Source organism: Penicillium crustosum, assembly GCF_028827405.1.
Source record: "Penicillium crustosum strain IBT 35664 chromosome Unknown utg000004l_segment0_segment0, whole genome shotgun sequence".
NCBI lineage: Eukaryota > Fungi > Ascomycota > Eurotiomycetes > Eurotiales > Aspergillaceae > Penicillium > Penicillium crustosum.
This window is the reverse complement of record NW_026623125.1, coordinates 2,238,880-2,253,288: the sequence shown is the minus strand read 5'-3', so window position 1 is coordinate 2,253,288 and position 14,409 is coordinate 2,238,880. Positions and strand designations below refer to the sequence as shown.

The 14,409-nt window shown below is 47.1% G+C and overlaps 7 protein-coding genes across 7 annotated transcripts; 5 read left to right on the top strand and 2 right to left on the bottom strand.

The window, feature by feature from the left end:
* Positions 1-314: 314 nt before the first annotated feature.
* N7487_009894 (Oxoglutarate/iron-dependent dioxygenase) lies at positions 315-1,483 on the top strand (the record flags this gene model as incomplete). Its single annotated transcript, XM_056877624.1, has 4 exons — positions 315-473; positions 530-691; positions 764-1,091; positions 1,164-1,483. The coding sequence occupies 4 exons, from the start codon at positions 315-317 to the stop codon at positions 1,481-1,483; spliced, it is 969 nt and encodes a 322-aa protein (XP_056726204.1).
* A 1,466-nt stretch (positions 1,484-2,949) lies between these two features.
* N7487_009893 (flavin monoamine oxidase family protein) lies at positions 2,950-4,710 on the top strand (the record flags this gene model as incomplete). Its single annotated transcript, XM_056877623.1, has 1 exon — positions 2,950-4,710. The coding sequence occupies one exon, from the start codon at positions 2,950-2,952 to the stop codon at positions 4,708-4,710; it is 1,761 nt and encodes a 586-aa protein (XP_056726203.1).
* Positions 4,711-5,170: 460 nt separating this feature from the next.
* On the bottom strand, positions 5,171-6,521 carry N7487_009892 (wax synthase family protein; the record flags this gene model as incomplete). Its single annotated transcript, XM_056877622.1, has 2 exons — positions 5,171-5,699; positions 5,752-6,521. The coding sequence occupies 2 exons, from the start codon at positions 6,519-6,521 to the stop codon at positions 5,171-5,173; spliced, it is 1,299 nt and encodes a 432-aa protein (XP_056726202.1).
* Positions 6,522-7,433: 912 nt separating this feature from the next.
* Positions 7,434-9,327, top strand: fmaG (cytochrome P450 monooxygenase fmaG; the record flags this gene model as incomplete). The annotated part of the gene is made up of 7 exons (XM_056877621.1): positions 7,434-7,572; positions 7,646-7,778; positions 7,839-8,030; positions 8,092-8,243; positions 8,300-8,547; positions 8,597-8,868; positions 8,937-9,327. The coding sequence occupies 7 exons, from the start codon at positions 7,434-7,436 to the stop codon at positions 9,325-9,327; spliced, it is 1,527 nt and encodes a 508-aa protein (XP_056726201.1).
* A 632-nt stretch (positions 9,328-9,959) lies between these two features.
* On the top strand, positions 9,960-11,673 carry N7487_009890 (uncharacterized protein; the record flags this gene model as incomplete). Its single annotated transcript, XM_056877620.1, has 3 exons — positions 9,960-10,201; positions 10,277-10,804; positions 10,866-11,673. 3 exons carry the CDS (start codon positions 9,960-9,962, stop codon positions 11,671-11,673), a joined length of 1,578 nt encoding a protein of 525 aa, XP_056726200.1.
* Positions 11,674-12,077: 404 nt separating this feature from the next.
* N7487_009889 (glycosyltransferase family 1 protein) lies at positions 12,078-13,619 on the top strand (the record flags this gene model as incomplete). Its single annotated transcript, XM_056877619.1, has 3 exons — positions 12,078-12,607; positions 12,666-13,283; positions 13,352-13,619. 3 exons carry the CDS (start codon positions 12,078-12,080, stop codon positions 13,617-13,619), a joined length of 1,416 nt encoding a protein of 471 aa, XP_056726199.1.
* Positions 13,620-13,885: 266 nt separating this feature from the next.
* Positions 13,886-14,304, bottom strand: N7487_009888 (uncharacterized protein; the record flags this gene model as incomplete). The annotated part of the gene is made up of 2 exons (XM_056877618.1): positions 13,886-14,134; positions 14,257-14,304. 2 exons carry the CDS (start codon positions 14,302-14,304, stop codon positions 13,886-13,888), a joined length of 297 nt encoding a protein of 98 aa, XP_056726198.1.
* Positions 14,305-14,409: the final 105 nt, after the last annotated feature.

The following is a 14,409-nucleotide window of genomic DNA, read 5'->3' as shown; positions in this document are numbered from 1 at the left end:
TACACCGCTGTTGTGTCATGTGTTGCAGACCTGTCATTGATCAGAATGGTCCCGACGCCTTGAGGGCCCGCTTCAGCGCAGATGCACCACTATGATTCACGTACTGGACAATATATCTGGTGTACCACAAGATATGCTCACCATTACTTCCACGTTTTTTCAGGGCACTTTCAATCTCCAATCCTACATTGAAAAGGCATTTCCTGCAACATACGTTGCTAGCATCTACTAGAAGAAGCCTAGCCATTGGTTCGAGTATTTACACGTTGGAAAACTTCCACTACATACCTTACTTTATTATATCCCTACCAGTCATGCTCGGGCAACTTGACTTTTCCAGATTTCACCGTGGAAGCACCGACGAGCGAAATCAATTCTGCCACGAGTTGATTTCCGGGTTAAGCAAGTCAGGCTGGGTACGGCTAGTCAATCATGGCGTCCCTCCAGAGAGCATCGACGGGGCATTTGAAATGGTGCGAACATTCTCTCAACGTCTGTCCGAAGCTCCTCTCACTCATCGTCTCCCCAGAGTCACAAATTCTTCGATCTCCCAATGGAGCAGAAGCTGAAGTCGCCTCATCCTCCTACGGCTCATCCCCATCGAGGCTTCAGCCCTGTTGGCCTGGAGAACATATCAACTGTGTCTAATTATCGCTCTTCGGCTACGCAGCCCCTACTCAGAGATATGAAGGTACAAATATTGAATACATACTTTTGACGAGCTCGGCTTATTTACGTTTTACATATCTAACCAGTCCATTAGGAGTCGTATGACATTGGATCGGAACAAGATCCGCTATACTCTAATATTTGGCCCCCGGCAGGAGTCCACGATAACTTTCAAACGACAATGAGCTCATTCTTTGCTGTCTGTTACGATGCCCAATTGGTCATTCTGGACGCTATTTCGATTGGCTTGGGGTTGCCCATGCACTCTCTACGTGACTTGCATGCCGCACAGACTAACGAGCTGCGGCTTACCCACTACCCAGAAGTGGATCGGGCTGATTTTGCTAATGCCACCCGCATAGCGGCGCATACGGATTTCGGCACTATTACTCTATTGTTTCAAGACAATGTCGGAGGTCTGGGTAAGCAATACCACTTTCCAAATTTGGAAGGTGTCATCTCTCTATACCAGGATTGAGCTAACGGAATCCTAGAGATGGAACAGCCCCCTGGGAGCGGAGTCTTTGTTCCGGCTGACAGTGCTGGCCCCCATGAGTGTATTGTCAATGTAGGTGATTGTCTCCAAATGTGGACAGGGCTGCATAGTGCCAGACACCGGGTGCATCTGGCAAAAAGTGAAAACGAGTGTAATATGGTCCCGGAACGCTTCTCAATTGCATATTTCGCAAAGCCTGATCGTGCAGCGCTTCTCCGTCCACTGCTGGATTCATTAATGGACGACAGCAAACCGGTGCAAAAGTTCTTGACAGCCAATGAGTTCCAGCACATGCGAATTGAGGGCACGTACGCCTGATAGCTCAGTTGTATGCGCACGTTCTCCTCGGCCCATGAGCAATATTCAACGTTTCAATACACGTGGTGTGATTTAACTTGTTAGTTATCGCCTCTCTACTTTGCAGTTTGATCTGTTAATCCCGATCTCAATATACTCCACATAATGTACGTGCGACCAATCTCGATCGGTTGACGCGATAGTTACGCTGTAACATTGCACTTTTATCACAGAGAGTAAGCTGAAGGAGCTGCCCAGGAAGTTTCCTGCAGGATTCTTGGCGACCCCGACGGGACTCCGGCCGGTGCTTACTTGGCTGCTCCACCCTTCCCCCTCCCCCTCCCACCTGTCCCCACCATATGCAACGGGTGTCCATATGCAGGGAATGTAGGGAATACAGCGAATGCAGAAAACATGGAATACAGGGAATACAGGAAATGCAGGGAGTTCAAGGAATGCAAGCAATCAAGGAAATTCACATTACGAGTTTACGAGCTCACAGAGACAGAAATGACAGACCTGTTTCGAAGTAATCACAATGGACGGGATTAGGTTAACCATGTAGTTTCAGCCAGACCTACTTGATGAATACCCACCTGAAAAACTACCTTAGCAGTTGATCCTTCGTCCCACTCCATCTATGACATCGACTGGCTAGCAATTTGCTTCAGGATTTACTATTTTGCTTGGCTGGGGCCATTTTCTTTCTAGTGCAACGAGTGTACTTTCATTATCGGGATTTCCAGGACCGAACCTGGTTGCTGCCTCCAGCTTCCATCCTTTTTACGCCATTTGGACAGGTAGATATAACTCTTATCAAGTGGGCTTTCCATTCTCAACAAGGAAACCTACACGCGACCCTCAGTAGATTGGGGTACCTGGGTCAAGGAAGTGTCCGGTTACGAACGGGAAATGTTGAACTAGGGATTGACCGGGTTCAGATATTGTTCTTTCGATGTATACGTACCAATGAGTGTGTGGGAGAGCTTGGGCTTCTTAGACCACAAATCCAATGTGCGCAATACTACATACTAATTCTGCCCATGCACGTTCCCCGCCAGTTATAACCCTTCCTATCTGGGCATACAGGCTGCCTATGTCCAAGCCAATTAACCAGTGCCGAAGATTTACGATGCCCTTGATGAACTCGGGTGATTCTGGATCTTCACGCGAGATGATCTTTCAATACATATCCTTCTGTATGTCTATCGCCATAGAGTCCCCAGGCGAAATGATATCCTACATCCCATCACCATTAATTGTCCGAGAGCTATCGGCAATAGTCTATGTATAAACCGCACTAGGAACGGCTAAGCACCGGTTCCTTGTAATTGATAGGAATGCAACACTGCCCCGAAGTTACCCAACGTGGCCTTTTGTTTACATACTCCGTAAAGCAGAGAACATTGTTTTTGTACCCACCCTTTACCTAATTTTCTATTTTGTAGCTCAGTTGCACTGGTCTGTGTTTCTCTTTGGGCCTCGTCATGCAGTTCGAGGTTCCGTATCGTGAAGCGTACTCAGGACCATCGATACGGGTTGCTCTATGTCATAATCCTCCAAAGCGCCCAGATGACCATTCATTTGAATGCCCTTGTTGTCCAAACTGTTCAATATGTGGTACTGGTAATCCTGCAGTGACTCGGGCCGAGAATATTAAGAATGTCCCTTCCATTCGCACGAGCTACCGAGAAGAAAGCTCAGATCCTCCCTTGGGCAAAAACACCAAAGCATGCATTATCGGGGCCGGGATTGCAGGTCTGTATCTTGCACTAATTTTGCAAGATTTGGAGATTCCAAACCTTTCCTGGGATATCCTCGAGGCCAATCGGAATCGCATTGGCGGCCGCATTTATACCCATCGCTTCTCTGAAGCGCACAATGACTACTATGACGTGGGGGCAATGCGCTTTCCGGATATTCCTATCATGTCTCGAGTCTTTGATCTTTTTCGACGAATGCAAGTGCCACTGAGGGAATTTGAGATGCGAGAAAGAAGCACGAACACGAGGTGCAGTGATATCTCTAAGACCAAAGATAGCCCATCAGCCAATCTCGTCAGTCAATGCTTCGACCCTTATAAAAAGGTCATGCAAAAGGATTTTGTGCGGGGGTTCCAACTCCTGATGCAATCCGATGCAATGAGCACCCGCGAATACCTTCGAGGCAACCACAAGTCAGACTTCATGACAATCCAGTCTGCCGAAAGCGACACAACCGGCACAGGCACGTTTGATCAAGCCTTTTCAGAAAGTGTCATTGACTCTTTCGACCTTGATCAATCCACAACAGGGCCTGAGGACAGTGACCCAGTAAAATGGTATTCTGTGGATGGCGGCTCTTCCGTGGTGATTGAGCGAATGTGCCATCAAATAAACAAAAGTAGCACAATTGAGCTTGGGAAACAAGTTCGCCGAATTGCCATGGATTGTGGTGCCGATCTATCTGTGTCATGTGCGGGCGAGAAAGATGCTCGCGATGGATACGCAACGGTGTTCAGCACTACACCATTAGCATGTCTGCAGCGCATCGACACTAGCTCACTCCATCTTGATCCTATTCAAGAAGAGGCTATCCGGTGTTTGCGGTATGAAGACTCTACTAAGGTAGGCATCAAGTTTGCGTATCCGTGGTGGATTGTAGACTGTGGGATTCGAGGGGGTGGTAGTGTCTCGTCGACTCTCTCCTCAAGGACCTGCGTCTACCCGTCAAATATTGCCGAACAGGACTGGGACAAGCCAGCCGTGCTATTGGCTTCGTACACTTGGGGCCAAGATGCCTCTCGCATGGGGGCTCTGATCAGCCCGCCCCCCACCAGCTCGGATGTGGGTGGGGATGAGGGGGATGACCTGCTGGATCTTGTCCTCCACGATCTCGCTCGGCAACATCAGCAGCATGGAATCACGTACGGGAAGCTGCAAAGTTTGTACATGGATCATCACGCCTTCTGCTGGGGCAATTCCCGATTTTCGTCAGGGGCTTTTGCACTTTTTGGCCCAGGACAATTCACCAATCTCTATCCCTCTTTGTCTCTACCAGCAGCTGATGGCAAGTTCCATATCGTAGGGGAGGCATCCAGTGTCCATCATGGGTGGGTGGTTGGCTCGTTGAACAGTGCATATGTGGCGGTCTATCGATTTTTGCTTCGATATGGACAACAACAAGCCATCCAGAAGCTGGAAAAGAACTGGGGAACTGTGCATGAGTTGGACTTTGCGGGAGTTGCTCGCCTTGATGCGTCGGTTTGATAATTCCATCCATTTCATGGGTTAGCAGAGCAAAATCTGCTGTCAACTCGGGTGAACGACACCTTGAGGCCGGATTCTCAATTCTTGCTGTGACCTGTGGGCGAGTACAAAAGGTCAGTACATAGTAGTCAGATAGTTAAGTACGAAAAGATGTATGTACTTAAGATAGCGCCTGCCGTGAGTCATTAACTAAAGCCAAAATGGGGAATAAAGATTTGTCGCACCTAGAATTGGTGGAGATGTAAACCGTCTATTTACACCCGTTGTTGTGGATGGTGGTGCCTCAGACGGACAGGGCTTCTCTCTTTCCCTCTCTCAAAGTCACATCACTTAGTCCATAGCTTTCCCTTGCCCCTGTTTCGCCGGTACTAACAGTGTAACACAGCACCTCCAGACTCCCAGATTCCATCCGGCGATTGGTTTCCTTGTTCCTTCTTCTAAGACCGGATGTTTTTGTGTCTCATATCTCAACTTCAAACATAACTGCAATGCCAACTCCACTACCCATGACAATACCTATAAGCGATTGGAAGCCGATATATTTTGCAACACTGAAAGGAATCACCCGCAGATCATCATTCGTAGATTGAATCATCGGAGTAAAATACCATGTCGAGGTGACCCCAAGCCATAGCATAACCCATACCATCCCAGCAGCACGCTTCCAAAGTGACACGATGTCCGATGATTGTTTTGCCTCCTCTTGACTGACGTCAAGTGTTTGTACCTGTTTCCAAATATTTTGCACTCCATCTTCGAGCATTATCCCGACGACAAATGCTAAATAAAATGGCATCGAGCCGGACCTTTCCATCGGAATGCTCTGCAGTATATCCACTATGACATGAAATATCGCAGAGACGAGAAAGACGATGAAAAGATTGGTGTATCGCTCGAGTATTGAAGATCTGGTAAGATTCAAAACATCTCGTGTGATGAAGTTACTAATAGAAGTAAAGGGCTGGCGCATGAATTGATGCCAGAATTTCCTGCAAAATGCGTCAACATAAGTATGTACCCTGGTAAACAAATATGGCTTACCCCCAAAATTTGCGCAATGTAAACACGTCCGCCATACTCCCAAAGGCTGGTGGCCAGTCTGCAGGAGAATCTAGCCCGATCCCGACAAAGAATATTGATAATACTCGATACGCAAGATCGCTGATTAGACGGTTTACCACAAACCAAATAGAAAGATGCGTAGCTATTCGCTCTACCCATTGCCCCATAGGCACAATCCATTCGACTTGCAACGACGCGGGTTCATGCATATCACGTTCCCTCGCCTTCTGAAGCGAAACCGTTTGAACTAGGTCCAGCACCAAGCACTGCCATACGACGATTGCCAACTGTCGCAGCAAAAATCGACCCCGTGTTGGGACCTGCATACCCCGCCGCATGTAATACTTTGGATGAGAAGGCACATTCTTGACCTGCCATTGTGTATTGACAGCGCGGGTTTGAGCAAGCAAACGAAATGGTGCGATCAATCTAGATCCAAAGTTTTGAACGCTCTTTGCGCTCCGCGAGATGTCTGCGTTGGCCAGAGGGTTGAGTAACAACAGATTTGTTGCCTGCAAAGTCGCAATGACAAGCTGTGTTATAGCCTGGCACCATGTGGGACTGCCAGATGAGCCAAAGGGACGGATGAACCTGCTCGCGATCCATATCATCCCAGGAATGCACAGATAGCGCAGGGGAGAGCTTTTCCGCGTGGTGATAATGAGAGCGGCAGGGACCACATTCTGAACCAGGTAGAAGAAGAAGAATTCTAATATATTTGCGCCTGTCGAGTGATACAGCCCATACATCACTGCGTCCAGTGTGAGAGGTGAGAGTCAATGAGGTCTGGATTTACGCTCATCACAATTTGAGTTGGACCCACATCCGACCCGAAGTCAATTTATTGGCCAGTTTGTTAGATCTGGATTGGTTTCTCTAGGGTTTGACATGCAAAGCTTTGAGCAATTTTTAGAATCATTGATTTCCCAAGATTTGAATGAGCTTAACTCAACCTTAAGACTGGAGTCCCAGACCATGGACTACTGGTGATTAAAACCATGGAAATAAAAGTTGCACAAAGCGGCTTAAAATTACCTAGGTACCCGCCGGGCCGTTTGGAACCCACCGCATCCAAGAATGTGATCAAGATATATAAATGTCCTTATTGGATTTCCTTATGAAAGCTCATTCCCTAATTGTACACTAGTCCTGAACTGATATTGAATGCAGGCAACTTCGTATCCTACCTAGCCTTAATCGACTCCGTAGTGAGAAACAGTGGAATCAGGGGGATACGCTGCTGGTAACATACTCCGAGGTGCTGTCGCCGGCACTTATCCACATATCCAAAGGTGTACTCCGCACTCGGTACTCTCATGGAATTTACCTATGTACTTGCATATGTACTTAACACATTCTAGTTATGGTATTATGCAGCGTGGAAGCAAGGGACACGTACATGCGGGGACTCTCGTCAACTGAAAACCAATAGGAGAACGTTAGAAATTCAGCACAGTCATATCCATAAATCTTGATTTACTTTTCGTACAAGCAGGATGGGGCGCACAGATTACCAAGTTGGGTTGACAGATGTCATTGTTTGTGTTATAACATTCTTTATCTCCTCCGCCATTCTCGTTTCTTAGTACTCACCCGCCTCGATGTTCACCCTTATCTCTAGTAGTATTTTGCTGGGAGCCCTCATCCTCTATGTCGCCAAAATGTTGCTGAGCCGCCAGAGGCTTGCTGGCCCGCTGCCACCAGGTCCAAGGCCGACGCCAGTGCTTGGCAACATATCTGATCTACCGCCGCCGGGGACACAAGATTGGATGCATTGGCTTCAACACAAAGATGCTTACGGTATGCTTTTACAAGGATTCTTGTTTTATTATTTTCCAAAACACACACTGACGCAATGAATTCGAATTCCCAGGGCCGGTCAGCTCTATCACTGTGCTAGGACAAACAATCGTAATATTGAATGATGCAAAACCAGCCATGGAACTTCTAGCAAAGCGCTCTTCAAAATACTCCTCAAGGCCAAACCTAGTATTTGCGTCCGAAATGTAAGTACACTTGATTGTTCAGATCTGGACATAGAGTTGACGCATTGATAACTAATGCAGGGTGGGATGGGAGAATTTTTTGGCAATGCAAAAGTACTCCGCTCGATTTCGCTCCTATCGCAAGGCAATGCAACCATATATAGGATCTGAGTCGGCTGTCGCCCAGTTTAATCCTCTACAAGAAGTAGAAACAAACCGCTTTCTATTTCGCGTCCTCGAAGATCCGACGAAGCTCATAGAACACATTCGAACGTGAGCCCATATCCCAATTATCTTCTTTAATGCAAAGACCTTGAATCTTATGTTTTCACAGAGAGGCTGGTGCGATCATTCTCAAAATTGCATACGGGTTTACTATTGAGCCACACAAGCGGGATCCGTTGGTGCATATTGCAAATCTGGCCCTCGATCATTTTTCTAAGGCCAGTACACCGGGTACCTGGCTGGTTGATATTATTCCACCTCGTATGTCGTGATATTTGCCTTGTACTAATTGGTGAGGTGGTATTAACAAAAAACAGTAAAACACGTCCCGTCCTGGCTTCCTGGAGCAAATTTCAAGCGCACTGCTCAAGCATGGAAGAAGGATCTCATGATTTTGGCGGAAAAGCCCTATGCATTCGCACGTCGGCAAACGGAAGAAGGTCGGTATCAGCCTTCTTACCTTTCTAACTTCTTCAAAACAACGGGGTGCCCTCCACCTGGCTCAGAAGAAGAGTTTGTTGCCAAGTGGTCAGCTGCGTCACTTTATTCAGGTGGCGCTGATACCGTGAGATGTTTGACGCCTTCTTTTCTACCCTTTAACTAAATTTCTCTAGACTGTGTGCGCTATGGAATGTCTTTTCCTTGCAATGACACTATATCCCGAGGTTCAAGGTAAAGCACAAAATGAAATCGACCAGGTTTTGGGACCTTGCCAGCTTCCAACTGTCGCCGATCGCTCACATTTGCCGTATATTGATGCTGTGGTGAAGGAGGTTCTGCGGTGGCATCCGGTGGGACCTATGGGTCTTCCCCATGCGACAACTGAAGATGATACCTGGGGAGAATATTTCATCCCAAAGGGTTCATATCTTATGCCTAATATCTGGTGAGTCTAAGGCCCCATTTAATGCCCTGACTCTCAAATCTATAAACATGTACTGACATCTACTAAAGGGGTATGATGCATGACCCTGCTGTCTACCACGATCCCATGGTATTCAAACCAGAGCGCTTTCTGGGGATTGATGGACGTGAGCCCGAGTTCGATCCTCATGATCTTGCCTTTGGGTTTGGGCGTCGCATCTGTCCCGCGCGTATCTTGGCAGATAACACATTGTATCTGAGTGCAGCACAATCGCTTGCTGTCTTTAATATAAGGAAAGCCGTCGAAGATGGGAAGGAAGTTGAGGTCGAACCAAAATTCCAGCCTGGGGTCATCAGTCATCCAGAACCATGGAGGTTCCACATCGAACCTCGCAGTACGGCTCATGAATCTCTCATTCGTTCAGTGGAGCAGAAACATCCATGGGAGGCGAGCAATGCACCGGACCTAGAGGACATTTAATCTGTATTATTCTGGAAATGCGCATTCCTGCTTGATACGTTCCCGATCGTTTTCTCGAGTATTCTTGGGTGTTGGATGTAGAAGAGTGAAGTAGTGGATTTGTCTCGGAGGGGAATAACGCAGTCACCGTTGCTTACACTAGCCTTTTATTTTGGAAAGGTCCATTTAAACTCTTTGAAGGATCGTGTCCACCGTCACTAGGAGACTCGTGTATAGTACATTTAAGGAACACTAAACCATTCTAGTTCCAAAGGTTCCATAACACTCTAATCCTTCAATAGATACCTAGATACCTAGGTACTCAGTAAGTAATAAACAGCAGCCATGTAACGTACAGGCCAAGAATACCACTATTAAACCGCGCTCAAAAGTCTTGGAAGCTGAAAAATACCCCCAAACAAAGCAAGATTACCTGACAAGTGCAAACCAAGCCTGGCCAATGGGATAATAACCCAGTAAGGGGCAACCTTGAATAGTGGATCAACATGTGATTAGTAGCTGAAATTCAAATACTACAATACGTCCAGCTCTTCGGTCTTCGGGTTAATTCAGTTTCCTTTTTGTTCTTTTCCTTTTCAAGTTTGAACCCCATTTCATCCCTGAATATCAGGCATCTCAACATTCATTCAATGATGCAAAAAGGTAGACATAATCAAGTGTCGGAATATCAATGTTTAGATGATCTCCGGGTCCCTGAGGATCAGCCGCTTCTCGGGTCCCCCTTCACCCGCTCGGACACCCACTCTCAGGGACTCGCCATCATAATTTGCACGGCCTCGGTGTTATTTATTGCCAGTGCAGTTAATGGCCTAGTCACCCTCAATATCACACAATTCTCATCCGAATTTGGATTAGACCCTGGAGTTGAATTATGGTGAGACACATCTCCAGTACCCAAACCAGTTTTGTGTCTGGTTACACAGAAAACGCCAAGCTCACAACTCGACAGGCCAATGTCAATGTACTATCTTGCTCAAGGCTGCACATTCCTGCTGGCAGGCTCTTTAGCAGATGTGCTAGGCAGCAGGAGAACATTTCTATACGGATGCTTTCTACAGACTGTTTGCCATCTGGCTAGCGGACTGGCCCGGGCCGGCGCGCAGCTTATTGCTGTCAGATTTATATCTGGCATAGCTTACCCAATGTGTTTCATTTCTGCAATGAGCATTCACGGTGAGAATTTTCCAATTGGGAAGTTACGCAATTTGGCATTTTCCTGTACGAGTGCAAGTCAATATATTGGCTCTTGGGTAGGCATCGTGCTTAGTGGGGTACTCTCGGAGACTACTGGCTGGCGATGGGGTTTTCATTGCGCTGCAATTTTAAGCCTGCTTGGGTTTCTCCTATCAATCTGGATGATTCCCGAACAACCCTACGAACCAAAATATATCCCATGGACAGAGCTCACTGAAGATATCGAGTGGTCTGGAACTCTGCTCGCTAGTTCATTGGCGGCGCTCCTATTCTCTGCATTGGCGTACGCATCCCCACCCTAATGACGGTTTATATTCTCAGAATACTGATCAAATAAAAACTAGTGTCATCACAAACAATGTGGCAAACATTGGCAGATCGGGCCTCTTCGTTCCTCTTGCTCTTGGTTGGATCCTCCTCGTCGCCTTCCTCTTCTGGCACGATTGTTGGGAAAGAGACGGCACACAACGCATTCAGAATTCTCTTTGGACAAACTGCCATTTCCTTTCCATGTGTCTGATTGTTTTCTTGGTCTACGCATCTTCTCACTCTACGTCACAGCTTATGATCCTCGTATTCCAACGAGCACAAGGGCTTTCGGTTCTACAATCTTCTTGGCGATATCTAACAATCCCTATCGCCGGCGCGCTGAGCAGTCTGCTCACTGGACATTTCTTGTCTCGCGTTGAAGCCAATAATATCCTCATCATTGCAATAGTGCTTTCTAGTCTATCTCCACTTCTGATGGCTACATTGAGCCTAGCTTGGCCTTACTGGAAATGTGCAATGCCTGCGGTTTCATTAAACTCGGTAGCGTCAAATTCAGTTATCCCAATCGCCACAATGATGGTCGCTGGGTATTTTCCTGCAGAAACCCAGGGGCTTGCAATGGGAGTGCTATGCACTGTGGCAATGGTTGGAGCCTCTGTAGGCATGGCACTGACTACGCTTATTTCAAACGATGTCAGCACAAAGCTACTCCAAACGCCCAACCAAGATAATTCTTTGCACAACTCCCCAGAGATATGGATGAGCGGCTATCGGGCTGCATTCTTGTTCTTGTTCTCACTGAACTTGGTCGGCTTGGCCGTCACTTTTGGCTCCTTGCGAAAACTTGGATACTTAGGTCGAAAATTAGATATAGGCCATTAATTTGTTCATTTTGTCTTATTTATCCGAGTTCCATGTTCGCATTACTATAGGCGAAATTATTTCGTATTGATTAAAGGATGTCTAATGGTACACAAACAAAGTCTCTAAGGCTTAAGGATCCGATCCGGGTCGTTTACTAGAGCCCTAGAGATTATCCACGAATATGACAGCCGGCTACTACCTTCCCCATTGAATCAATACGAAAGCACTCAACCCATCAATAACCCCTTTTGTGCATTCTATAAGTACCGAGTAACCATACATCGGCTAGTTTTCATAGAATGCGACAACGCAATATCATAAGGTTGGGATGCGTGTTCAGATACTTAAAATAAAACTGACCACCAGAAACAACCTATTTGATTTGGCCCATGCGAAAACTTGGCCAAAACAAAAATAAGAGAATGATACCTCCAAAACAGCCCATCCTTTTCCTTACGAGCCCCGAGCATGGACAGTCCAACGTCACACTTGCAGTGGCCGAAGAGTTCCTACACCGCGGCGAGTTCGAAGTCCACATCGCCTCGTTCAAGGAGTTATCAGCTCGTGTGCAAGCGATAAATGACAAAGCAGAGTATGACCAAGTACTTCACTTTCATCCAATTGCAGGTCCGTCCCTGTCTGAGATCGTGCCCCGTACAACACCGGATATATGTCATCGGCCAGGGCTTGCCGGAACGCATGATGCATGTAACATAATCAACATCTCTGTGCTGGGATGGACACCTGACGAGTACATACTGTCATGCCGAAGTTGTCTCGAGATTTTGAAAAACGTCCGTCCGGTCGTCGTGGTAGCAGATCCGCTGCTGCATCTAGGACTAGATGCCGCTCGCAGTGTTGACTCGCGAATTGTGATACTTTGGCCTGTGCCACTGAAAGATGTGGTGGTGACTGTTCAACCGAAAGCTGGCATTTTTTGGAAATACCCCCTGTAAGCAACTCATATCTCTCTGGCAGAGTTCGAATATCTCGCTAACTTGAACACTCAGCACCGGATCAGGATATCCATATCCCCTACCATGGAGACTGATCCTTGCAAATATATACATGGTATTTTGCTTCGGATGGATTGTTCGTTTGGGGAAACCCATGCGCGATCTTCTGGACATTCGCAAGAAAGCAGGAATCCGGACTACATTTCCCCATGTGGCGCCTTACTGCAAAAACCATCTACACCTCTCACCTTCATTCCGAGAGATGGATTTTCCATTGTACGTGCCAGATAATGTCATCAGCTGCGGTCCGATCGTCCGGTCATTTTCGTCGCTTATAGAAATCGATCCAGCACTGGATTCGTGGCTGAAGGAGCCAACAATTCTGATATGTCTCGGATCACATGTTCAAGCTCCAGAGAATGATGCAATACAGATGGCAGTCGCAATACAGGCTGTTATGCGTGAATTTCCTAATATGAAGGTCTTGTGGAAACTCAAATATGAATGGGAAAACTCCCCGACGGTCAAGAATATTCTCGGGCCTCTCGTTAAAACCGATAAAGTGAGGATTTTCCCATGGATCCAGCCAGAGATCATATCTATTCTGGAAGGGGGTAATATAGTTGCATATGTCCACCATGGAGGAGCCAACTCATTTTTCGAGGCGTGCAAGTAAGTTTCCTTGGGGTCACATGGGATCACACAATGATGGAAGAAAAGGTGCTAATACATCTTCCTAGGGCTGGTGTTCCGCAGGTCATTCTGCCCCAGTGGTTCGACACATACGACTGCCCGGCCCGAGTAGAGTGGTTAGGTATTGGCTTACACGGAAGCCGCAATTCGGCACCGAAAATAACCGGATCAGAACTGTCTTTAGCCCTATTGCGAGTGCTAAAGGATAAAGGGATTCAGACGCGGGTTAGGGCCATTGGAGATTTGTGCAAGACGACCGAAGGACGCGTAGTTGCTCATGATCAGATCGTACAGTATGCCCGGAAAGATTTGTGAGATTTTGTAATGTATTCATTGGTTCATGGGCTTCATGGCTCCAGCGGTCCTTTTCTCGGGGGCTGGGGGTGTATAAAAAAGACCGAGTCAACAGCAATCCATTAAGTTATTTTGGCGCAAACTAGTCGACCGAATCAAACGCACCCATTCATATAATCGAAAATGAGGGAAGGGAAAAAGCCCAAAAAAAAAAAAAAGAGAGAACAGTAACCGCGATCCTCAACGCCCGCAAAAAAAAAAAAAAAAAAAGGACCCAATGACTGTGGTTAGACGGTCGACAGCTCTCTCAGAACTCGCCGGACATCATGCCGAGCTTGACTCAACTCCTCATCAACTGTTCCATTGGCATGTCTCGCCTTCACCTCATAGTGTAGTTCAACCAGTTCCTTTGCACGACGAAGATCGGCCTTGTCGCCTGTCGGGCTCTTATCTGCCAGTGCGCTACCGGACTGGGTTGAATCTGAACCTGTGATATTTTTGTGCACATTCACCAGTGCTAGGGCCTCGTTGTGGCCCTGTGCCATGTTGTCAGCATTGCCATATTGTCTAGTGGGGTATTGTCTCTTGTCCAAGACGCGGCTTAGACACGTTTATTGTAGTGGGGCAGCCTTCTGGAAGAAGGAAATGTGATACTTACGCAGACGCGGAGGGAATTGATGTCTGAGAGGATCTCTGCAACTTGCATGTTGATGGGTCTAGTGGTGTTTGAGTCAAGAGAGACAGATGTTCTTGGAAGTCAGAGCCAAATGTCTTGGCAGGCAGGGAACCTCACTCTCGATTCTGATGGGAG